Source organism: Temnothorax curvispinosus, unplaced genomic scaffold, assembly GCF_003070985.1.
Source record: "Temnothorax curvispinosus isolate PA1 unplaced genomic scaffold, ASM307098v1 QBEX01010580.1, whole genome shotgun sequence".
Taxonomy (NCBI): Eukaryota; Metazoa; Arthropoda; class Insecta; order Hymenoptera; family Formicidae; genus Temnothorax; species Temnothorax curvispinosus.
Window position 1 is genome coordinate 15,411 of NW_020220360.1, and position 26,178 is coordinate 41,588.

The 26,178-nt window shown below is 38.2% G+C and overlaps 3 protein-coding genes across 7 annotated transcripts; 2 read left to right on the forward strand and 1 right to left on the reverse strand.

Annotated features, from left to right (window-relative positions):
• The first annotated feature begins 568 nt into the window (after window positions 1-568).
• LOC112460473 (transmembrane protein 189) lies at window positions 569-14,420 on the forward strand. 5 transcript variants are annotated; one of them, XM_025025152.1, is made up of 5 exons: window positions 569-1,168; window positions 10,655-11,268; window positions 11,709-11,920; window positions 12,005-12,223; window positions 12,410-14,420. In XM_025025152.1, the coding sequence occupies exons 2-5, from the start codon at window positions 11,037-11,039 to the stop codon at window positions 12,668-12,670; spliced, it is 924 nt and encodes a 307-aa protein (XP_024880920.1). In that variant the 5' UTR covers window positions 569-1,168; window positions 10,655-11,036; the 3' UTR covers window positions 12,671-14,420. The 5 variants fall into 5 exon arrangements, with proteins under 5 accessions (XP_024880920.1, XP_024880921.1, XP_024880923.1 ...); XM_025025153.1 differs by lacking the exon at window positions 569-1,168 and adding an exon at window positions 6,081-6,792; XM_025025155.1 differs by lacking the exon at window positions 569-1,168 and adding an exon at window positions 6,081-6,210.
• A 4,605-nt stretch (window positions 14,421-19,025) lies between these two features.
• On the forward strand, window positions 19,026-22,246 carry LOC112460467 (dihydroxyacetone phosphate acyltransferase). The gene is made up of 6 exons (XM_025025139.1): window positions 19,026-19,317; window positions 19,552-19,962; window positions 20,036-20,549; window positions 20,738-21,018; window positions 21,232-21,485; window positions 21,566-22,246. The coding sequence occupies exons 1-6, from the start codon at window positions 19,026-19,028 to the stop codon at window positions 21,899-21,901; spliced, it is 2,088 nt and encodes a 695-aa protein (XP_024880907.1). The 3' UTR covers window positions 21,902-22,246.
• A 142-nt stretch (window positions 22,247-22,388) lies between these two features.
• Window positions 22,389-26,082, reverse strand: LOC112460468. Its single transcript, XM_025025140.1, has 5 exons — window positions 23,614-26,082; window positions 23,273-23,546; window positions 22,896-23,169; window positions 22,662-22,822; window positions 22,389-22,553 (listed from the first exon to the last, which is right to left on the reverse strand). Exons 1-5 carry the CDS (start codon window positions 23,724-23,726, stop codon window positions 22,410-22,412), a joined length of 966 nt encoding a protein of 321 aa, XP_024880908.1. The 5' UTR covers window positions 23,727-26,082; the 3' UTR covers window positions 22,389-22,409.
• Window positions 26,083-26,178: the final 96 nt, after the last annotated feature.

A 26,178-nucleotide genomic window follows, 5' to 3' on the forward strand; every position in this document is an offset into this window, starting at 1 on the left:
ACATTTATCAATATCATATCGAAATTTCATCATCTGCGTGATCGTCGATAATAAATTATACGGACAAGCTTCGATTTTAGGCTGCCAAATCGTCCGATCGATATATATACGCGCGGCTGCAACAACCGCGTTCATTCAAGTTTGCTCGTTGTATAATGTTAGGAATAGCATAAATAGAGCAGTTTCGTGAATGAAAATGTCTCGCGACGTCACGATATCGACGAACTATAAGCTCGCCACGTTACTTTAAGATCCCCGGCGAGATCGTTACGACATTGAATAACACAATTTCGCTTTGATTTATCGCTCGTTAGTGTTGTATTCGAGACCGGCTGTCTGATCAAACACATTTCATCAGCACGGAGAATGTTTACGAGAAAAAAAAGTTAAAACTCATGAATTCTCTTTATACTATTCAGAGAAATATTTAATTATAATTATAATTATATATATATAAAATTACTAGTGTTCCTTAATTTAAGGAACATTTCTATATAAATATTAAAACAATTCATATGAGTTTTAACTTAACTGTCTTTTTAATGTATAAAATATTGTATATAAATATATATATATATATAAATATATGTAGCTTTTTAATTTTTATTTCCAAATATAAATAAAATAGACGAGTTTTAGTTTCGCATTTTGATGAAAGGAAGCCTCCTCGTCGCAGACTTTGGATTACATGACAATCGCGCGGATTACGTCGTTAAGTTATTATACACATATGCGATCGTCGCAGAATATAATGAGTACTATAAACGAGCGAGATGATCCAGCGGTTCTTTGCGTTTCGTAAAAGCAACGGATCGGTGTTTTTTAATCGGTGCCCCTCTCCGTGCCATTGTCTCCCCTATGTTTACGTCCGCGAACAATGCCGTGTGTTGCACCTCAAGCGGGCGTACGCGCGGCCGTCGCGGCTGATTCCTCGTCAGCACGCAAGCTCGCAGATAAAATACATACCCGCGGCTACGCGGACTCATCCGGCGAAAAACAATTCGCGTGCGCGCGACACTCGGCATTGTCGCGCACGGCAGTGCTTCGCGCCGTTCGTCGCGGCGGGCTATCGTGCGGTCGACACAACGGACACGATCAGTCGCTGCGAAACTGGAAGCCAGGGATCCCAAATACGTGTCTACGCCCATCTGATGACTGGATTGTAATTGTGAGTACGAGAAAATCGTCTCTCGTCGTTCCAAGGACTCGTCCTCGTGCCCGCCTGCGAGAGGAAACAGTCTCTTCTTAACTCTTTGCGGTCCTCTATGTTACTCCTATGTTGACTCGTAATGCGTCACGATAATATATCTTATATAGTTCCTTGGGCATTCGAATTTGATTATGGGAGATAATAATCACTAATATATTTTTGGACTCTTCATAAATTCCTGCAAGTAAACATAAAAATTCTTTGATTCACGTTAGACCAATCAATTATATAAGATTGAGAACGACCAAGATACTTGATCTTGGTTCATTTGTGAGAAATAATTTGGACCGCGAAGGATTAATAATTAATTTTCAATAAACGGTTGAAACATCGATGCATTCGATAGCGATTCGCGACATCGTGAACGATCCCAAATATAAATAGCTCTTGCACAAGTTAAAATTAAAAAAATTAAATTGAAATTTATATACAATTGTGTGTATTCTAAAATTGTCTTTGCGATATGAAATGTAAATGGCTTTTAAAATAGCTTTCAAAAGCTCTACTGGCGATATCTTATTAATTGTTATCGCTAAATGTCTAAGATGTTCAAAGTCTCGCGATCCATTTTATAAAACTCACTTGCCATCACTTGACTGATAATGCGATAAAAATAAACTATGATATGCAGAATTCGTGAGATCTCGCAATTTCCTCTCCGCGAAGCATGATTTCTCAGTGAAAATTGCGAATCGGTAACGGAACTTCATCGAAAAGGCAATCGTATGTCGCAAATTAAATTTCCGCCGAAAGATCGACATGCGCGAATCGGTGATATCATCTGCGTTATCGGATGCTAGAAAAAGCTGAATAGATAAAATACGGATTAAATTAGGATAGGTATGTAGAGCCTGCAACTTTAAAATCATAGATCCACGCTCGTGTGACACTCGCGAAATGCGGATGTAGCTGTCAGTCTTAAGAAAAAAAAAATTGTAGAGAGAAAACTCGGTAACGTGCTCGTCCGCTAGTATTAGATCGCGTTATCTCCGATTAAATAGTACTATCAGCATGATATACGTCATATGAAAAAGATAAGTGCAAATCACCTCTTGCAGATAAGATCGTAAGAGTTATGCATATCACGTGTGAATATATTATATTAGATGAAATAAATAACGATAATGTTATCTTACATATTGACGTATATACAATGCGAAGATAATTGTCATTTAATCTATATATTTAGAACTGGACAAAGTTTTACAGTAATATCCTCTCTTTTAACGAATAATAAAACAGCGAATGTCGTTAGCTACCTATTTAATAACGCTCTACTTTCCCCCAGAGCTATTATTATCATATAAATTATTCTCAAAAGACCCCTCACGAACTTTAGGGAAGGTTCGTCGGTCGAAATTATATTTCCGGGGAAGCCTAATCGACAAAACGAAAATAATTGAAATGGCATTTGTAATTCGCAAATGTAGATTGAAGTGGGAAAGTACGTATCGCGTGATACCGATAAAAGATGACGATCATCGATTCGACGAGTAGCACGAACACGTGGCATGTATATAACGATACATCGATGAAAGCAGAAATGAGCTGCGTAAGTCCAATAGAGGCCCATCTTGGGCCAGCCACGACTTGGCTGGAATAGCTGCTGCAACCGCGTGGCCATTTGCCGCCTACGTGATTACAAGAGACGGCCACAAAGTTGTATACGCGCCGCTTCATTTAACGTTTCACCGTAAAACGAGGCTCGGTCGAGAGACTTACATTACCGAGGTATCGACTTTTCCCGCCTGAAACAGACCGCATTTATTAATGTCTTAAAGTCGCGTAGTATACGAGTCTATAGGCTTTTTCTCGCCCTCTCGAAGTGTACATTCAAGGTATTACAAGATATATGTTAAGGGGTATCGACATTATGATTGAGCGATAGCGCGCGAATATTATTGATGTCGACATCACGTTGTTGTCAGCGAATTTTCGTACCTTCTCCAATAGGGTGAAAGACCATACATTATTGACAGTGTCCACGTTACAATCAAAATTTAAATGATTTTTAGGAAAAACTTTTACGTTATTTTATTAAATTTTAATAGAATTCTTAACGAGTCCAATTAATGTTATAACGATTAATTGAGAATAAAAGACAATTAATTAATTAAAAGAAAACTCAAAGTCTAAGAAATTAATTTTTCTTCCAGGCTATTATTACATTGATTAAAAAATAAAAAATAAATTTTATCTGAATTTCTTTATTTCAATTGTGAAGTTTGTACTAGAAGTAAGAAAAGATATTTTAAGAAGCCAAAGTATCATCGGATTTAATACGTATATGTATTCAATCAAGTGTAATCGAACGATTGATATGTCAATATGGCCTCTCATCCTATCATTAGAGTGTATGGACAATGCATTTGAATTTAATTTACAGCAAATATTGGCTTTATACAGATAAATATATATTGCATTATATTTGTCTGTATATATAATAATATATACAAACAAATATAATGCAATATATCCAATTTAACCGATCGCCAATGAATTTATGCTGCTATAAGGTTTCGCCTATGGATGCATGTGAATTTCGTCCGATCAAAATACCTTTGTAATTGCGATTCTGACAAATTCATGCGACAATTTTCGCTGGTTGCTTTTCCACTTTTAGATGTGTTCCAATTAAATTCCTCGCGCGAAATTTCGTCGTTTCGTGCTGATTCGTAATAAAAAGTCGTCCACGCAATTCCGGCTCTCGCAATCTCTAAAGTAGGGAATGCGGATATCTCATCTGAAAAAGAATTTACACGTTCTTATCGTGACATTGGAACATTCTTCCGGGGAAACATAATTTGTAAGCACGCTTAGAAATGTTTAATGTTTAGTGGCAGTTCTCTCTCTATATCTACGGGAGTTTCCGCGATAGAATTACACTTTCGAAAAGTGCGACGTGATGTCTCGTAAATAATTAACGGTCTACTATAGAGGCCGTGTTAAGTACGCGAATGAAATCAATCTCCGTTACAATGTTGCGATCGGCCCCGGGTACGATCGGAGTCGCGTCGACACTCGCAAATATTGACAAATCACCACGGCCAAGTTCCTCCGCGAGCGAACTGCTATAATATAGATTAGAAATCGATCGGCTTTGATAGAAATTGCGGAATTCCTATGTGAATACTGACCGCCGGAGTCGAGGGGGGGAGGAGGGCCACGCGCGCTCGACTTCGTTATCGTGAGCGCATTCGTGTCGTGGTATAATCCGCGGTGTCTCTAATGTAAGGCTCGGTAAGTCGAGGCTCGCCCTCGATGAAGGCCGAATCGAATCCTAAATAAAGTATGAACGTTCTGTGAAACATCCACATGTTACAGTCACCGGACAATCGAGGGTAATATGTACGCACAATAATCGTGAGTCACGTCGCGAGATCGAGGGTCTTTTACATCTTACCACCTGCGTTTCGGTTCAAGGTCGAGTCTACGCATTGTACCTTTCGCCTTAAATTATATACTATGTATATTATATAGTGTATGCATTAAACGCTTTTTGCGTTTAAAACATTCGGAGCGTTATACATAAATTGTACCAAAACACGAGTTTCTTATTTAATGTTCATTTTTAACAATGTAGATTAACTTTAATCTCGGTTTAACTTACTTATATTATCTTTTTCTAATTCTTAAAACTAGAAAAAGATAACAAATCAACCAAACCGAGATTAAAGTTAATCTACATTGGTAGAAATATGGACACAAGGTAGATTAACTTTAATCTCGGTTTAACTTACTCTTTATCTTCTTCTAATTTTCAGAACAGAAGAAAAGATAAAAAGTAAGTTGAACCGAGATTGAAGTTAATTTACGTTGGTAGAAATAAGCATGTAAGAGGCATAATGTAGTCGCGATCTTTTAAGGCCGGTCGATTCTGATAAATTATACGAAAGGGGAATGTATTAGATATAAATATTGGCGAATTGAATGTTTACACGTGTTTAAGAGAAAAATGTAAATTATAAGCAACTTATTGATAATTGAGATTTTATGTAAGACGTAAGCGACTAATTCTTACTGGAAATAATTGACTGTCTTATAAAAAATTGAAAGTCCAAGTTTTGGATGTATGTATTTTTGAGGATAAATGACGCAGCAGGATTAACAGGTAGACGGAGAAATCGTCCAAATTATAAAATCGATAGATAGATATATGTCACGTACGTCATTAACGATTTCCGATACCTACGAGACATATTGTCCTTGCAACTACAAAAGGCTTCATTAAATGACCTTACGGTACCAGCTTTAATCTCATAATTCTCTTGAGCACGTAAATATAAATGCGAGGTCTCAGGTTTCGATGCCTGCAATGTTTGTGTAAACTTTATAACGAGTTAGATGGAAATGATAACTTAATTCTAACGAAATATATTATCGAGAAAAAAATTATTCGACATCCCTCTCTCTCTCTTTTCTCGCGGTTTACCGAATAGATTGTAGAATATAGAATACGTGACTTCGAGGCGAATTACAGTTTTCTACGCAAATAATATTCTGCTCGTTTAGAAATCGGAATAAAAAAGGGACGCGGGGAAGCACGCGGGTATAGAACGAAGCGAATTCACTTTCCGCGAAAGGGTTAATCCGACGAATGACTGGGAAATTATGGGGCTGGTGGAGACCTCGACGCGACGGTCGCACGCGAGGAGCGGAGCGCGGCCCGCGTCGCGCCTCACGCAGACACGCAGGAGGAAGGAGCGCGGCGCACACGTACGCGACGCGACGTCGACGGACACGTGCACCCAGTACGTCCAGTTGCGCGTCGCGCACGGCGACGCGCATCGACGAGGCGCGAGGCGCGCCGACCGCGTGACGGCGCCACGAGAAACGGCGTCGCGACGCTGTCGTCAGGCGGCGCCGGTCGTGGCGGAGTGTACGGTGTACGGCGTGCGGTCCGGGCGGCGAGTGACAGAACGGGAAGAGTAGAAAAGGGCCTCGTCGCGTCGCCGGAGATCACCGGTTGTCGCTCCGGGTCGACCTCTTCGGTTCGCCGTGTGAGTCTCGCTCTCGCGGCTCCTATTAAAGACTGCGAAAGGAGTCCGTCTCGTTCCGTCCGCGGCTCTCGCTGCTAGCTCCTACCCTGTTCTACCATTGCCTCCTCTCCTTCTCCCCGTGTCTCTCTTTCTGTCATTCATATTTTTTCGTCCACTCCGTCGCTTTCCTCGCGTCAGCACGCTCGCCCGGAGACTCTCTCGTATGCGGTGCTTATCGCTCGCCGTTCACCCGGCTACACTCAGCCTTCGTCGCTTAAGTCGATCCTGGTGCCAGAACCCTAGCCTGAAAAAGAGCCGGCCTACTATATTAGCCGGCGAGTGAGTGAGACGTTTTCGCCGCGGATACACACGCGTGTTCGCACGATGCGTCGGCGCGCGTACGTGTGCGTGTGTCACCGTGCCGGTGCAAGACGGCCTATCTTCTTCCCCTTGTGTCACCGTTATCGCCGGTGTCTCGTTCTAACCACCCTGCCGGTGACTAATTGAGCTCAGCGACGGAGACCGATCTTCGCATGGCTGTCGCATCGCGCATCGCGCGTCGTCAAGGAGGCACTTCGAAGCAGCGGCAACGGTAGCAAGGAGGTACGACGTCGCGAAGCCTATCCTCGTTGCGCGCGACGACGAGTTTCTTATTCAGTAAAAAAGAGCGTGCGATCGAATATCTGCGCGAGTGTACAGCGTGTTCAACCATCAGATTCACCCTCGTCTGGATTAGCCGCCAACTCGCCATCGGGAATCCAAACTTCTTTAAGCAGTAAAGTACCTCCTCCGCCTCCTCGTTAGAGCTACATCCTTTCAGCAGTTCGCCGTTACCTTCGCTCACGTGCGAAATGACGTATGTGTCAGTTCGTGGGACAAGTGGTGGTTGATTGCGTGCGCCAATCCTTTTGAATCCTGTGAGAGAAGAGTGTCGTGTTAAAATAAATTAACTCTTTATTTTTAGCCTTCTCGTTATGGTCGCTCAGTGATCAAAATTTGTGTTTCACTGACGCCGCTACTTTTATGTACGTGAACAAGCTTTTGAGAGTTTAGCGTGTTTTGTGTCTCGTAATTGAGGAATGGATTATATGTGTAGTTTTTTTTTATACAAAGGTAAATATGTTAAATATCATTATGTATAGTCCAATAGCAATTTACATGTTAATTTATTTAAAAAGATTCAGTGTCATTAGATTCAATATCAAACTCTAAACAACAGAGTTCATTACGAATTCTATTTATGAAAATATTTGCTGATAGCTATGCAGAATCTATATGTTTCAATTATGTAACGTAAATTGACACGTTGTTAGTGTAATTAAATCAATAATTAACGTCATTCGTGCGGACAGCATTTAAGTGATATTATCGCGTAAATCTATCGATATCAATAATTTAAATTATACCTTCAATTTTTTTCTAATAAAATTCTGATCCCATCATTGAATGCACGAGCAAAATGTTTAAGTGCGCGTTATATCTATGTATGGCGATGCTGTCACAATCAGACCAAGCGGATCATATACACAATGAATCACAAGAATATTCATACGGTGCAAATTAACTTCAAATGACCGATGTTATTTTCAAAGAAAATTTTTTTCTCAATTTTAAAGCTTTCGATTTATATATACATGAATTTTATTAAAGATTAATAATTTGTAACAGAAATAAAAAATTAAATAAAATACTGGAAAATTGATATAAAAAATATTCATAACTGGATACTTATTGTGTCAAGTAGAATTGTTATTAATTTAAATAACCAATATTGCGTTGAAGCGGCTTTAGATTTAATAATTAATAAGTAACTTTTTAAATAATTTTAACGTACTATATGTATATAGATATATATTTTTAGAAAGTGATGTCAGTTCTGCTGTAAAGCTTTTATTCCTATTTTTATTATTAAGATTTCTATCAATCGAAATCTTAATATTGTATAACCATGATATTTTGTCTTCTACGAAGATATCAATCGCTCGAAGTCACAAGTCAGGCAGCTAGATGGAATGGGACAAGCTGGATGACAGTACAAACACTAATGTGACTCATTGCTTATGCGTACATGAATGCATGCACTTACCCATCGCGGGAGAATGCTCGCAAAGGCGTGTACGCTGGTGCTGTATGCGCACGTGTATACGCGCGCGTACACTCGTGTTTCATTTGAATCCTAACGAGATGGACGAGATGCCATTCCTCCTGCATAAGTCCTGTATATGTATATAACCATCAACCATCGCGCGGCGGTGCTCCAAACGCGAGATACGTCTGCCCGCAAGTGGTGTGTGCGTAAATATGTACGAACCTTTGAACCATAGAAAGATACACGATGCACACATAACGTACAATGCGACGGAGATTACGACTTGCGCGATCAAACGAGAACACTTCAGTCCATCTCTCCTTCGTTCTCTTTGATCTCGTTTTCGCAGCCGCACATGATGAGTCCGGTAGCGTAAGATCTGTTGCGTCAGCAGCGTTTACGGTCCTATCCCCCGTGTTTATTCGATAAAGAAAAAACTTAGATTAGTTACTTTATTGTAAGTTATTCATCGTTAAATATGAGACTGCGTATTAGTTGCATCGTTATAATTGCACAGAAAAACTACATGAATGGACTTAATAATTTTTTCGAAAATATATTCCATTTTCTTTGATATGTATCATTATTATGAATGCAGATTGCAAGATAATTTTTTTGCAATGTCAAGACACGTCGAAGGACAATCGTTGGTATTCATTATCGAATAGCAAGTTACGTATTGCCGAGAATGTACAACAAATGTGATAGTAAGAGAAAAAGAGTGTAAAGATTTTCTAATTTAATAACACGCGTATATCGCGCGGACCGACGCGCACCAGGCCAACCGCGATAAGCTAAGCATCAAAAGCAAGCCGTAAGCCGAGGGTCTGCACAACACGAGAATGTGAATTTCGCGTGAGGATGATGACGTACACGATACACGCCTGTAGTAGCGTAGAAATTGATCGGTTACGTTGTTGTGCGAGAGAGCCTTTAACCCTTCGCCTTCGGTTTAATCACCGGCACGCGATTCCTTGACGATGACGCATTAAAAAGCCAGCCTATTTCGAAAATCAATTCGAGCGGCGATTTCCACTTGCGAGTGTGACGATGGTCTTCTAAGGGCCCGAATCCTTCGAGCGTCACGCAGGGACTTGCAGGAAGAAATCTTTCCTTTTTTTTGCGCTACGACATCGTTCTCCCTTTCATCGTTAGTTGTTTCACCGAACGCTTTTGCTCTGATCCGCCGCTGCAAAAATATATAAAAATATGTATAGTGTTCTTCATTAAATACACTTCCTATGAACTATATATTTTCGAACCGATTGTAAATCATTTTCCTTTAGCGAAAATAATTATTTATTGCAGTTTTTAAATTTCTAATATTACATATCTTTGCGACAAAATTTCAGATTGAAACTCTATCAAAATAAATTCTCTAAATATAATTTATAATAAATATAATTTTATTTTCAGTATATTTTCAGTAGTTAACTTAAAAGTTATCGAGTATCTCAACATTTTGATTTAAAAAACCGATTCAAAATTAGTTAAAGCATCCGTGCTTTAAAAAAAAAAGTTTGTAATTATATACAAGTAATTATAGTTAAAGTTAGTAATTATATACAAAAAATATGTGAATATCTCCAACCATCAATTGGCATTCCGAATGTTTTACGTTAAAATTAGAAATTTTATAGACGTGTAGATATATTCTGCGTCGTTATCAATACGCAGGTACTTTACGACGTTCTGCGTCATTATCAATACGTTCTTGTATTCTTATGTATTGCGCGCTCACGTAAACGCGTTAACACCTACAAATATGTACTTGTTAGTTTCACGCTCGAGAATCGCTTAGTACAAGAATACGCGCAGGCATTTTAACGTAGCGTAGGAGGCTCGCGAATGTCGTTGTGAATGTCGCGTGAATCCGAGAGCACTCACGCGATACTCGCGGAGATATGAAGACATAACGTTCCACGGTTTCGTGTAAGTACGGAATTAACCCACTTTACGGTCGCGCAGTGACTAATTTGAAATTGAGTAGAGTTTCGTGTATTTCGGCGCACGGCTTTCATTCATTACGATATTACCTTGCCCAATTATGATATGTAAATAACTGGTACCGCGTACGTAATGGATGTACGCGACTGTGTAATATTTGACGATAATTGCGTACCCAATCATGTATGAACGAGTAATATCAATTTAGATAATATCAGTTGTCGACGTTGCGTGAATATATATATAATATACAAAGTGTTTCTCGCTAAACGCGATTACTCCACACTGCTTCTCTTGAACCGCGGATTCTTCGAGTTTCGAGTCAATTGCTGCTTTGAGGGAACGTCGAGGCACCAATGAGTGTCGACATTCCCTCTAAGAGGCAATGGAGCTAACACATCTTTATACGAATGTTTCATTTAATTGCAGGTGCTTGCAGCAATGTTCGATATTCGAAGAACATGGGAGATCTGAACTAAATTGCAGGTGAACAATTCTAAATTTCTCTCAGGATAATGCGCCAACTGACAATTCATGATTTTATCGCACTGACCGGAGTGCGTAATTTCTCATGCGACGGGGAAAGGACACCGAAGGAGGCGCATAATGTGACGATCGTCTTGAAATAATTCGGCGTATAAGAACAAAAAACTCCATTGCATTATTTATCCTTCTACAAGCGAAACGATAGTGTCCCCTGATGCCGGAAAAGAGGCGATTTTTGCCAAACGCGCCTGAGTCCTAAAAGGGCAGGGTAGAATATTGTCGTTCATTCGCGTAGACTCGCGTAAGAATTTCTTGGCTGGAGAATATGGAGGATATAAAAGTGCCGAACCTAGAGCAGGCCGCGTCGGCCGCGTGTTCTTTGGCGACCAATTTCCTAGCGCCGGTGAAGACCGAGCGCCAGATCTACGAAAATTCGATGCTCGAGGACGATCCCAATGCCAACTCGGTGGTGCCGACCTCGCAGGAGGACAGGACTGTGCCCAGATGGGGCCCGAATCACAAAGGCGCCCAGGAACTCGCGAATCTGTATAGCACTGGTACGTAGACTTCCTTATCGCGAGTACTTGTAGTCGAAAACGGCTGTCCTCGTTTCGTATCTCTGAAACCATTTGTAAAGCGATAATAAAACTGCCGCTGTTCTTAAAATTTACGAGTTGCTAAGAATCTATTATATATATATCGTATACATCTTGAAATTTTTGCTTTGTCACGAGAAAAAAAGAACAGCAATATTTATCAACGTATGCAATTATTTATGTAAGTGTGTATGTCATTGAATTTAAAAGAAGCGAACGCAGGATAATGAACGCATTTTTTACTATTTCTATTTTAGCGTTTATAACTTTTAAAAACTTTTCGAAAATCTGTTTTTACATTTAACATATACTATCGAAAATATTTATATGTTAAATACTTATATATATTAAAGATATATTTATGATAACTATTAACAACAAATTTTACTAACAACTTCCAGGGAAAAGAACACAAGAAGGCATCTGCGTGGGGATCTGTATCACTCTTATAGCCGTGAACTCTCTGTTCGTGCTCATCAGGTTACGACTGGAAAACTTAAGTTCCATAGCAATAGCTGCACTGTGCGGTATCATCACGGCCGACTTTGGCTCTGGTCTGGTTCATTGGGCCGCGGATACCTGGGGATCCGTTGAACTCCCGATTCTGGGGAAGGTAAAGGCATCTAAAATGTAGAAACGATCGTTTCAGAATAAAACGTGAATACTAATTTACGAAAAGCTTTTCCTCTTTTTCTAGAATTTTCTACGACCATTTCGCGAGCATCACATAGATCCTACCAGTATAACGAGACACGATTTTATAGAGACTAACGGTGATAATTTTATGGTCGCGATACCAGTCCTGTCCAAGCTCACATGGGACTTTCTAACGTTGCCCGAAGTGGAAATGCAACAGAAGTTCGTGTGGACGTGCTATTGGTTCCTGCTTGCTATTTTTGTAGCAATGACTAATCAAGTAAGTATCTAATTAGAGAAATATTAGAAAAATATATCTCGTAAATATTTTAATTATAGTAAAATCACCTTTTAGAGAATTAATGATATGCTCTATATATAATTTTAATTATAAACAATGTTCACGAGAAATTACGGTGCTTCATATACTGTTGTGTAATTAAAGGATATACAATGTACTTTACAGATACACAAGTGGTCGCATACGTATTTCGGTCTACCTGCTTGGGTTGTATGGCTTCAAGAGCACAGGATTATTCTGCCAAGAAAGCATCATCGCGTGCACCACGTCGCGCCCCACGAGACTTACTTTTGCATCACCACGGGATGGCTGAACTGGCCTTTAGAAAAACTTCACTTTTGGTGCATCTTAGAAGTGATAATCGAGTGGTCCACCGGTTGTAAACCCAGAGCCGACGATCTGAAATGGGCGCAAAAACGTTCTTGAGAATTAATAATCGTCCTTTCGCTACTGTACATTTTACTATACGATCGAGATATTTAACGTACGGCCAAACGTCGGAAACACAACAAACCACAAACATCGAACTGCGAAATAGAGATTAAGTGGAAGATTTGTATGGGCAATAGTAAAAAAAAAGCTTGTATACATGAAATCTTCAATTGTTCGAAGAGGTTTCGAACTATCGAGTATATTACATATTAATACTTCTTTTTTTCATACTACGAGGCCTTTTGCGAAGACAGATAAAGTATGTAAGGATAAAATAGCATTACTCGATATGCTTTTAAAGTTTACACGTTTTTAATACGTACGCGCAATAATACGTGTATATAAATATATGTATGACAAATAAGGAATAAGCATAAATTTCAGAATCACGCTTACGAAATTGCAATCTGACAACTCTGTCAACTCCACTATGTCGATAACTTCTTTATGTATCGCACAATCATCAGCGTATCGTATTGCACAAACCTATAAAACTTTATTTTAACACGATATACAGAGTAATTCAAGAGGCAACCGTGATATTAGAGATACGAGGCGTAGATAATAATAAGCTAAAATACCTCATATTTTTTTAAAACATATGATTGCATTTTTCTAATATGTGGTCAAACAAATAGAAGTGAACATTATAAAAATTACATAATAACGCATGATAGATATTCACATATATATTTGTGTATATGTGATTTCTGCGTATATGCACGTATATTATATATATATAATGCGATTAGTAGTTATATAAACATAGGTATTTGGCAATTATTGATTTATTTATCAATATATTTCGTATGCAAAACCGTCTACGAAGTACATACGTTGTTTATTATGTTAATGTTTAAACGCTATCAACAAAATCTATTTTCTTTTTGTTTGTTAGAATCCAACTGCAACGTTTATCGATATAAGCGCTTCAATATTATTTGTTACGTAAACAAAACTGAACTCCCTGAACCTAATATTTTGAAACAGTTATGATATATAAACGATTGAGACAAAGCAGAGCAAAAATATAACAAAATGCACATGAATAAGAAATGAAGATTTCTAAATAAGTACGTGTTATTAAACTTTGTTACACGATGCGTATATTCCTTTACACACTGATTACACTTCTTAGCTCGCAATATGTTATCAGAGGAGAAAAATCTCGAGGCGCTAAGCATAAGTACAAGTCGTAGGTTCAGGGACCAAAGACAAGACTTTTTTTTATCGCTCTATCTTTTAACGATTTTCTGAATGCTTGATCTAATTTAATTAAAGTATACAGATGCGTCCAAATTGTTTGACAAAATATTTTTGCTTATCTACAAACGCTTCTTCGTTCGACATCGAAGAATTCAACTGCATCGCCGCGGATACGTTCAGCATATTTTATGTAGAACTTTACCGTGATCTATGTTCCTCACAAATCCTGCAAATCAGTAATAATGCCCTCTGAACGAAATAATATTTATAAGAAATCGCAGTTACCGTAATTACTGTACTCATTGTTATTGTTGTTGTTATTGTTATAAGAGACAGAGTGTAAAGTTTAAATGAACTTCATCAGATAAGAAACCAGTCAGGTTTGAAACTTCCTCATTCTCATTTACGATGCGTGGATTATTTTAATATCGTCGCGAATGATTTACTCTTGCTGTGAAACATTAGATCCAAAGAGATAAATATATTTATTTATTTAATAATTACACATAAATCACACAAGTACGAGGTGTAACACAGATTTTTTGTTGTTTCTTTCTTTTCTTGAATCCTCTCACACGCGATGTTTTCACAATGAGTTGATGTAAAATAATTTTATAAATATCTCAAAAGTCGTGAACGGTTGAGTTAAATTCTGATTTTAATGGGAAAGATGAACATGCTTTATGTAACAATAAATAACGAGAAAACAACGCTACAAAAAAAAAGTTAATTCCGTTAAGCAAATGCGAACGAAAGACATTTATTCAGCCATACAGAATGCTGCTAATCAAATGTTAGAAATTTCTAACACAGATAGAAATGTAGAACTATTTACAAAACAGTAATAGAAAATTTGATAAGAATCTATATCGGGCTAGCACACTTACATCCCAGAAGTCGGTTTGAAAGAGAGCATTCGAAGAGTCGTATTATATAATTATCGTATAATTAATTAACATTACTGATAAATAGCCGACATGTACGTTACCTATTGAATTCGAAATAATGGCGAAACTATGGCCACAAGTTTCTACAAACGATCTTTGCTCGCTTTATTCCGACTGTGACGTTAACAATATTAAGGAACAATTCAGATCTAACGTAGAGATCTCATCGTGCAAGATAAAACAACGAGAAAGAATTGTGCAACGTTTTAATTCCGTTCATATATTTTACTCACTTGTGTAAGCAATTCTATAGAGTGTAGCAATTCTCTGAGAGATAAAAACTTCGTTTCGCTTAAGCATGGCTCTCGTAACAATAATAAGAGTGAAAAGTAGTTAAAATATTGCGCCGAATGAGAACTATATAGGTATAATGCAAGGAATTTGTAAAATTGTAAGCGACACGATAACGCGAGTAATATTCGAAAATTGAGATCAGACTCTTATCTACGTTCTTAAAATTCGCAGTGGCGAAGCATAAATTTTACGAGAAAGAAAAGGAGATGCAAATTCACGTGTATTCTAAATATTTTATATATGTCCGCGAAATATTTATATATATATATGTTACCGCGCGCGCGATAAGTAACGCCGCGCATAAGTACGTAAAAAATAATCGAAAAAAATTCCAAGAAAAATGAAGCTGTTGCAGCTGTACCGCTATTTTCATACGATCGTAATGTTCCTTGATCATCATACATTGCGCTACGTGTCTTAATCGTTCTTAACGATACCTTATTCTAATATCTGTTTTTACTGTAAAAATATTTCTCGTCGAATGCGTTAATCAGATATTTTTGACGTAATGTCAGAGAAGATTTCGTTTATGCTGACCTTTTTCTTCAACCACATAACTCCGAGCCATTTCGCCTAAGTCTCAGCACAATTCCATAAGTACTAAGAGACATATTATACGGAGCAAATCGACCCATCCGCTGTTGCTGAAAGTACAAAGAGAATAAAAGACAAACCCGTTGCTTCTAAGCCTGCATATTTTATATTCGCGTAAAAAAATAAAAAAAAACTTTGCATATATGCGCCTATCTTTTTACAATATGTATACGTATTGGATCACCGACAACGACTAATGACGCTTTTATAATATAATCTTAGCGGTTCTTTGTTCGAATTACTAATGTATTATATGTTTTGTACTCTTTTTCTTAATCAACTCACGTGAAACACCAACTAGGAGAGCAATCCGACGAAATCGATACAAAAATCAAAACGAGCCACGATTCTATTGCTCCAAGTACTTTTTTTTATAAAACCTACCATTGATAACTGATACCTGGAGTTCATAATTGCAATCAAGTAGAGAATAGAAGCGTTTGGGTAGCTTGTCGCATAGGAAACAAGTGCGTGTGAAGAATGAACTGAGGACTATACATAAAAAATAGATATGACAATTTTAATCTTTCCACACGATTGTCTCTGATACCAGTGGCTGTTCAGGAAAATTATTATTAGATCAAAGTTCCGATACTCCGTTCCGAAGGGGACCTTTTATTATTTATGTATTATAATTCATACAGCCGAAATTCTTTGCGAGATTCAATAAAAATAATACAATTTATTAACAAATCTTCAAATATAATTAATAATTTTCAAATAAAACATCCTCCTCAGAGGAAGAAGACTTCTTAACTTACATTTGATCTAATATATGTTTTTTTTTAACAGTCACCGGAACGTAATTGCCAGGAAGAATCGAATTAGAGACGCTTCGTGTATATATCTCTTCCTGTAAAACGACAGGATGAATTTCCTAAAGTAACTGTAAATTAGATTCGATAACACACACATCACACACATATGATAATCATCTAAACGATCCATCGTAATGCCTTTGATATTGTCAAGATAATAAAGGGGAAAAAACTACCTGAGACTACCATAGCGGAAATCGTGTATGCTGTTACAGTGTAATAAAATACTTTATTCTAGCTAGTTATCCGTTACTCCCTCCAGCTGCTCTCTTTTTTACTCATTGTGACTAATTACAGCTTGAACTAGGACGGAATAGTAATTATGGGCGCCAAGAGTCTGTGTATCACTGTGTATACCATTTTACATGAGCCGGGATGCTTCTTCTTCTTCTTAGGTTTGGCTCCTGCCTCTAGTACAAGACAATACGGCCAGCGTTTTTCCACTGTTAAAACGTGTCGTCCGTGTCTACGCGCGAAACACGTCCGAACTAGTCCGCGTAACGTTGCACGAATTGAGCCGGGATGCGTTTGCTGCACATGCGCGAGCTTTTCCCAGCCGACTCAGCCTTTCCCGAGCCACGTGCTACGAGCCACGTGCTACCACTGTCACTCCGGATTCTGACAATTCTGACGGGAGCTTAACTTCAACGCTGGATCTACCGTGTGGAGTGTGATTATTAACAATATTAACTTTCATCGGCGCATGCTGACACTGAATCTGTTTCGCTTGGAGTGAACGTGCGAAGACAATGGCCCTCGACCCTTCGCTAGGTAATTCATGCGATCAACGGGCGGTTCGGAATCTGTGAACGTCGGTTTCATCATTTTTTTTTTATCTTCCCCTGGGACCTAATTCTCGAAAAATATCCCATACGATATGTTATGAATATCACACTTTGCAACCAATAGCACACTTGCAAAGTGTGATTTTCTAGTGACATTGATAAAATATCTTGTGCGATATTTTTCGAGAATGAGGCCTCGCGCGGAACGTTCTACAAAGAGCGTTCTCTTTCTGGAACAGAGGGGAGACAAATAATTGTTGAGGCGAATGTTTCTCTCTGTTTTTAAATAGATTTCCAGGTTTTTTAAAAGTTTTTCATAATTTATACTTACCTACTTTCTGTATTCTTGCCGCGTTTATCGACATTTCTCACGTTTGTTGCGTCATGTCACGTCGAGTCGTGTAGCAATTCAAATATTCCAGATGTTTTTTCACGTGCGATGAATAAAGACGCTTTCGATAATAATACCATGCAAGTAGCGCGTCATGTATGTCGTTACATATTAGTGCGACGTGGAAAATACACGAGTTTATTGAGGAACGGTTAGTGAAACTCGTTCGATAACTTAATTCATCATACTTGTTCAGCTTGTAACTCACATGCTGCATAATGCAAGATTGTCCTTTTTTTTTTTTTTACTATTTTATATATTACTTAGAAAATGTCGAAACTAGATGTCAAACAGACTTTGCTGTAAAACTAGTTGAATTGAGACGTGCGTCATAATTTCTAATTTTTTAACAATTATATTTACGTCCATGGGTGGAGGAGCGAACGCGCGCTTCAGATGTTTCGAAAATTCCACGCAGTGTCGCCAATGTCTAAAAAGTCTACCGTTGCAGGGCTTGTTCGTTTTACTTGCCCTTTCCGCACTTGAGTCTCTTTCTCTCTCTCTCTCTTTTTCCGACACCTGACGTATCTGTCTCGTTTCGTGTGCAGAAAACGTGGAGAGTACGCAAAAAACGAACAGACCTGCAAAACAATGGCGTGAAGTTAAAGGCGCGCGCGTGCTAACCAAAATGCGGATACGGAATTCGTTCCTCGCAGGTGGACACACCTCGATTGTTCGACCTTCCTCCTTTTCTCTCTCTCCGACGTTTAATATTTTATCTCGCGATATTTATCTCGTTCCAAGTGCAGATATCGAGTGAAGAAAAAATATAACTGCAGCTCTCTGCAGCATGCTCCAGGAATTCCAAGATGGCGGTGACGCGGTGACCAGCTGGCACCAGGGCTGACCCCAGGGCACACCAGGGCAGCTAATGATGACAATTGATAACTAATGAGGCATCAATAATACTATCTCCCCGCTCTCCTCGGAGAAACAGATGTGACGAAGTATATAACGGGAAAAGGTTTCTTTCAGTTTCAATTCGTAACGTCAACTCGCAAATGTGGGTTTTTTTATATATATAGAAAGAATTATTTATTTACACAACTGTCTCGTCGAAACTGACGAGACAGTTTATCTTTTATTGTTTATGCACAAGAGACATCTTCGAGGTTTCTTATCATGTGAGAGATTAGAATGAAGTCTCGCGTCACGTGAGATTTGAAATGAATCTGGCGGTCGGACGCTTTAAATCGTGTTCTTAAAAACGACGGTATCAAGCCGATTGTCTTGCAAATTTTGGCCTTTGGCAAATAATTGCAATTCGGAGTACAGTGAGTAACAAGTCGGCGAGTGTCATATAGGCCGGGCGAGATGGAGCAGAACACCGGGTTTGTCGACTTGCTGGAGGACAGACGGAGGGATTGTGATTTTTTGTGGGCGACACGTTCCATGGATCCGTCCTTACCGCACATGTTGCCACCGGAGTCGGTCTACGACAGGCAGAAGATCATACAAGCTGTTTTGCACGACGAGCAAGTCAGACTTGCAATCGACACGCTAGCGAGGACGACTGGTGTCAGAGTTAAGGATGTTGAGAATAATGCTAGTGCTATGATAAACGAGATGGCCAGTAAAGCGGATTTGACGACGGTTCGCTGGCTAGGTATATACTTAGAATATTGTATTATCTTGAATTCCACGTACGCGTTCGTTGTTTCATCTTCTAACATATATTTCAAAAGTTAGAAAGACTATCGTGTGATTTGTCATCAGTTAACGATGCTTCGCGTTCATTATCTCAGCGAAATAAAGTTGCAACTTTAATTCAATAATTACAAACTATTGTACAAATTTATTCCCTTGCTGAATATCTTAAATTTGTGTTTGAAAATTTCAGGTATCTTTATCACGAAAGCCATGAAGAGGATGTTCTCGAAAATTTATATAAACGAGACCATGCTCTCTGACTTGAAGAGGAAAACGCGAATATCTCAAGTACAGTACATCTACGTGCCGTCACACAGAAGTTACTTGGACTTTATTCTCCTGTCGTACATTCTCTTTTCCTACGACATGGCGCTGCCGAATATCGCGGCCGGCATGGATTTTTATAACATGAGGATAGTGGGAGAACTGCTGCGAAAAACCGGAGCGTTTTACATACGGCGTAGTTTCTCCAATGACATATTGTACAAGCAAATTTTCCGCTCGTATATCAACACTATCGTCAGCCACAGCGATAGGGCAATTGAATTTTTTGTCGAGGGTACGCGAAGCCGTAGTCAGAAGAGCACAATGCCGAAATACGGTGGGCAAGAAAAAGACTTTCAAATAATTTCCAATTACGAATCGATATTAAATCTCGTGTCGCTCTTTCACAGGTCTTCTGTCCATCATCGTAGAAAGTTTGCTTCAAGGCGACGTACCTGACATACATTTTGTACCCATGAGTATTAATTACGAACGACCGCCGGAGGAATTGTTATTCGTTTACGAAATGCTCGGGGTACCGAAGCCGAAAGAAAGTACGGCCGGATTGTTCCGGTCGCTCTCCATTCTGCAAAAACCCTTCTCTCACGGACGTATTTTCTTTAATATCGGGGAACCGATATCCACCAGTCGATTCGTGGACAAGGCATACCGCCAAAGGAAAATTCTACAGCCTTCCTTCAAAATTCCATCGTCTGTTGTGGAGAACATAGCTTATCTTATAATAGAATCGCACAAGAAGAATACTGTACTTATGCCGATCAATATCATAGCCTTGCTTCTCAATGAGAGAATCCAGACGAAACCAAAGGAGCCGTATACGCTTGATTCATTGGTCAAAGATTATCAGTGGTTTAAAAGCTTTGTTACTAGATCACTAAAAGCTTTAATATATGAAACTGAAACGTAAGTATTAGATTTATTTTTCTGCAACATGTAACTTGAAATTACGACAATTAATATGCATGTACAATATTAATCATTTTAGCTTTCAATCTCATTAATTGTCTTAGCTGTAAGTTAAGTTTGTAGATACGTTTAAATGACTGTTAACAATCTCCTTCAGAATACATTATGTGATTTGTTTGTTGCAGTACCGATAACTATAGGACCAAACAGGAAATATTGGAATCCTTAAAACCGCATGACGAGTTCATAGTGCTTGATTCATCGAACACGTTAAAGATCAAACAAAGGCATAAAGGAGCGAAACAAATAAATCATTCAAATATCAAGGGACATCCTTTGTCTGAACGGACTCTGCAAATAGCGGTATCTGCTATTAACATTGCAATTTATATCAATCCGACCTTGGCTTTTCTGGCGGAAACGGCTTTCATTACTGCAACTGTAGGAGAGAATGGCACCCAAACTGGTAATGCAAACACAAATAACAATGAATATTTATATTTATTTAGTGATTGATATAATAATAATAATAAAATACAAAAGGTAAAAAGTAATTACTATTTTTTCCATCCAAATATAATAAATTTATCAAAAGACTTATTTGATTAAATTTCTTATAGTTTTTACACTGATAAAGAAAAGCAATAGTTTTATTATCAGTCTCATATTTTATTTGCAGAAGTAGCTTTGGAACGATATGAACTATTAAGAAGACTACTCAGCACAGAGTTTGTGATGCGTCCGATTGAAGACAGAGCTTTAATCAAAACAGAGTGGGAAGAGTCGTTGAATATATTGCTATCACAGAACTGCTTGTATACAGCGAATGACTTAATTTTTATAGGAAATAACACTAAATTATTTTCTATCTTGCATAATGTTATATTACCTTTCATAGACGTTATATATGTGATGTGTATCTTATTGTCTGAGGTAAGAGGAATTTATCTCTGAAAGAAACTCTAAATCTAATGAGGGACAGTTCGTTAAACGATGTTTTCTCTCTTTTTTAGTGGACTGAAAGAACGTCGGCCGAACTCACGGATCGAACGATTCTCGTCGAAATGCAGAAAGAAGTGGAAAGATTAATATTCGAGACTAAAGATTGGTGTCAACATCCCTACTGTTTATCTCTTGATTTGTATAACACAACATGGTCTAGTTTATTATCGCAAGATATCATCGCATATCATAAACATACCAGTACGTACCGAACGGATAAAGCAAAATTGGCGCATCTCATCGGTGCATTGCGCGAATTACCGTTACAACGTCCCGCGGAAAGCTACGTCGGCGCGTTGCCTTCAATTATTTCAACATCATCGATAGATGTACCGGCTAAGTTGTAACAGCCGTTTACCGTGAAATAATGAATTCTGTACGTCAAGACTAACAGTATGAAAAATGGCGCTAATTAATAACAATTAATCGATTTTAATTGTGAGATATATACGTTGGTATGTTGCTGGTACATTTCGCTTTAATTTCAGCTACAGATATATAGGATACGCCGTTAATAGAAAGTATAATCGAGAAAGGATTAATCTTATGTGAAGAAAGCTAGAGATAAAAAAAAAATATCCTAGTAAGATTTTTTCATACAAGGCTTTGTTCTTACAGAAGTAGATGAAAATCGGGGAATTATTATTATAGTCGGATAAGTTTCAATTTTTTTCTATAGGCACACACATAAAATTTTCAAATTTTTTAATTATTTTAATTTCAAAGTTGTTTTTCTCGGAAATAAAGCATCGTATGAAAAAATTTTGCTGTATATTTTTGACATACTTTTTCATGTAGAATCACTCATTTTTCAATTGTTCCCACCACCAGTAACACACTATTTTATATTACAATTTAAAAATCAGGAACGAAACTATTAATGTTGCTAAGTATTCTAGCGGTGTCGTCATCGAGATCGGTGGATCTTTTTCTTTTGCCGAGAAACACTGTAGCGGCGGTTGTAGTGGTCGTAGGCATGTTCATATTCCGGAGAAGCAGCTGCAATGATTTTATTTTATCAGTAATATATACGCCAAAAAGGTAGAGTGCAATTTTACAGTTAGGACTAATTGTTGAACGATCAGTCTCGAGGAGAATATTCGTTACCATGACTAATCGGACGAGGTAAACTGCGAACGTGAGAAACGATATGGCCATCAGTGTGCCTTCTGTCGAAGGGAATCCTAAAGAATGGTCGTCGTGATCGTCGTGATAATCGGCACCTCTTATTTTGCGACTCGGTGCCATAGAAGTGGTAAGGCGAGATTCTGTGAATAAGATAACGTGAGAATACTTTTCGCGTCTCGAAATCAATAAGGAGAGTGTACGAACAAATTTTACCAATCTCTGACATCAATGTTTTCTCGAACGTTTTAAGAAAGTAAAGTTTTCCCTCGATCGACCCTGGCTGCGATTGTAAAGTACGGTGAACACTTTTAAGTAGGTCTATGGGCAAATATTGGAATATACCGTCGTCCTGCTGCGATGTATCGTTGTCGTATTTATCTCGCGATGTTTCTTGCTTATTATTCGGTGATGGTTGAGTCGTAAGTGTGTTAATCATTGTATCCTCTATTGGTGAGATCGTCGCATCGTCTTTGTTATTTAATTTATTCTGAAACATATCTATAGTGTGTCTAATCGAACAAATACACTGTTTTATATGTATACGTTGTCTTTTATTAATTTCAGCTCTTTATCCAACGTCCTTTCGTTACCTCGGTCACGGTATCGGTGATGATTGTGGTGCGACTTGTACCGGTGTCCGCGAAACTGTCGGCGATTTGATCGGGAAATAAGTTCGCCGGCGTTGTCGACATCGCGATGGAATTTATCCTTTTAATCTCCATCCTTTTATTATGCGTCACACGCGTGGCTTCAGCTGGATAACGATAAGTTTGGCTGCCGTTTCGCTGACCGTTGGGAAAATTAATGCTGTCCGCGTCGCCTCGCCTGAACTTGTAAAACTGATCGTGCTGTACAGAAGGTATCCTTAAAGAGCACACAAGCGATATTAATCTTAGGATGATCCAGAGAATGTGATGTGTAACCGACTTACCTGTAAATCTTGGTCTCGTCCGAGAATTGCGGCATGTCCACCCATTCTGCCACGTTAACGTTCAGGCAAAGTAGAACGGTGCACAGAGCGCAAAACGCGTCGCGCACGAACATATTTGGACGCGTAACGTTACTTATTATCGTACGCTATCGCCGCGAGTGTAACGCATCTCATTCTCGGGCGCGAGCGGGTGTCTCTTAATCGAGTAACACCGCGAATTTTCTCGGTCCCTACTGCACATCTGTAATTCGGAAGAAACTGTCCGGCGTTGGGGATGGACATGCCGCAGGTGACACGCGCGAGGGGACATCATTATTTCCAGCAGAGATGTTCTGTTAGGATTAAAGAGAACGAAACGGCCGATGATGCTCACGCGCCGGGAACGGTTGTTCGACGGAAAAGGCCGCTTCCTTATGTCTTTTTCTTTTTAATCATTATTATCTCGCATGATGCTAATTCAATTTGTCTTTCTTTCGCGGTAACGAGACGTGATTTTCCAAGAAAGAGGATTTTCAGGGAGGAATTTGCGGAGAATAAATAACGGAGAGCATTAGTTTCTGGATGAGATAAGGCAAATTCCGAGTTTATTGGTACCATTTTCAGATAGAAGGCTTAGAGCGATATTATACAAATCAATTTAATATCAAAATTCACACGTGGCACTGAAAAGCCATTTTCTCTTTCGCTCGATCTAAAACGTATTACGAAGGAGAAACGCGCGCGTACATAAATCGGGCTTGTTACGATTACCCCTCGTTAATATGCTACGACAAAAACAAATTAGCATATAAATTCGGACTTTCACCTGGCACTAAGTACATAAGCCGGCAATCCATTATCGTTCAAGACGTTTGCGCTTTGCGATAACGCGATGATTTTTTGTTCCTTTCTTCTCTCGGAGTATCAAATTGCGTAATAAGTATATGCATCTTCTAACTGCGCGATACATCACTGTCTTGGTTTAGAAAGTACTAACTCTCTCCGCTTAAAATATGGAATAAAATGTAAGTCAAATTTGTGTGCAATTACATGAGAGTCAATAAAACTCTTTTTTTTTTTAAGTATGAACGTTGCTTATACATACGGTATATCCTGCCTTCGAACCACGAACGCGTAAAAGCATATATAAGATTAGCGCGATAGTAAATGTAAGAGATTACGATAACAGCGTTTGTTTCTACATTAGAGTATCTTCCTTCCTCTTTATGCGGGAAGAACGTTTAAATGCCTGGTATTAAATGCGTCGAGTATTGTAAATGCGTTTCCCGTGAGCGCGAAGTTGGCTTCGCGCGCGCACGACTTAGAGATTACATTTGCATAGCGTAAATAGATTCTTAAGTATATAGACGCGTGTAATATGCGCACAAGACATTGATCTACGATATCCTCTACAGATATAAGATTACGATAAATTTTTAAAAGTTGTTATAAAATATAATAATTAACGCCTGCTGGCGCGCGCGCCTTTATATCTCTTATATTACAAGTATATCGATTATGGTTTATCGTCATTTTGCATTGTAGTATCCTTACTGGATATATTTACTCTGTTCTTAATGAACGTGAAAATTGCACTATTGTGTTTACACAATACAAAACGAGAAATGATTCTCTACCCTACTACTTATAAAGGTTGTTAAAGATATAGGCCGTTTTTAAGGGTATATAATGCCAATTTACGATCGAATGCGTACCAAACTATTCGAAGTCGAATATATTCTCCTTATATAATAGTTATTAAATATAGAAATATTTCCTCCGGAAAAATTGCACCTTATTGGTCTCAGCTATCTAATTGTGAAATATTTCGAATAAGTTTATTTGAATAATAAATCGATTACTAGGGTGGTGCAAAAACTTCGTCACTTTTTAAAAAACTAAATTTCGTTTTAAATAGAGTTATTGATCTAAAAAATCTTCTTTAAAAAAGATATTCTTTAGAGGAGTTTTCCTCTATGGAAAAAACGTGTTGGAATTAATGTAACTATTTTATTTAATAAAAATAGTTTCAAGATTATGCGATTTTGTTTTCGAGTTTCTATTTAACAAACACGACAAATCTGTTTTGCACCATCTTAATAATTTTAAGTTCTCGCATAATACTAATTTCTAGCTTGCTAGTCTAAGTCAACTTCATTTATCATATTGACTACTGACACAATCATTGTTCCATGCTATCGCTAAGAAAATTTTAGAAAGAGAATATGTAGCCGCCGCATTTAAGTATCCATTCAAGTATCCCCATACATTTCATTCAACGCATGACATTTTAATATCATATAATAATCGCAAAGAGAAATTAATATATCTTCTTTTAAAGCTATAAAGTTTGGATAATTAATATAGAGATTCGCCAATTGCTGCTAACAAAAATTGAGATACCATATCACCTTACTATACATTAAATTAACATATATTAACATATATACTATATTTTAAATTAATATATATTATGATTATATTGTCTTTATATAAAACATGTATCACTTGGAAGCGATGTTTATAAATTTTAAAATGTATAGAGGAGAAAATCCCCTATTATGAGATATATAGGCTTCTAATATG

Bases quoted from the DNA above. Each gene is read 5' to 3' on its own strand.
- LOC112460467 (XM_025025139.1), top strand. From the start codon at position 19,026: ATGGAGCAGAACACCGGGTTTGTCGACTTGCTGGAGGACAGACGGAGG. The intron at 20,550-20,737 runs GTAAGTATTAGA...TGTTTGTTGCAG, and splicing joins TTAATATATGAAACTGAAAC to TACCGATAACTATAGGACCA. The intron at 21,486-21,565 runs GTAAGAGGAATT...TCTCTTTTTTAG, and splicing joins TGTGTATCTTATTGTCTGAG to TGGACTGAAAGAACGTCGGC.
- LOC112460468 (XM_025025140.1), bottom strand. From the start codon at position 23,726: ATGTTCGTGCGCGACGCGTTTTGCGCTCTGTGCACCGTTCTACTTTGC. The intron at 23,170-23,272 runs GTAACGAAAGGA...GATATGTTTCAG, and splicing joins TCACCGATACCGTGACCGAG to AATAAATTAAATAACAAAGA. The intron at 22,554-22,661 runs GTAACGAATATT...AAATCATTGCAG, and splicing joins ACCTCGTCCGATTAGTCATG to CTGCTTCTCCGGAATATGAA.
- LOC112460473 (XM_025025152.1), top strand. From the start codon at position 11,037: ATGGAGGATATAAAAGTGCCGAACCTAGAGCAGGCCGCGTCGGCCGCG. The intron at 11,269-11,708 runs GTACGTAGACTT...AACAACTTCCAG, and splicing joins CGCGAATCTGTATAGCACTG to GGAAAAGAACACAAGAAGGC. The intron at 11,921-12,004 runs GTAAAGGCATCT...CTCTTTTTCTAG, and splicing joins AACTCCCGATTCTGGGGAAG to AATTTTCTACGACCATTTCG.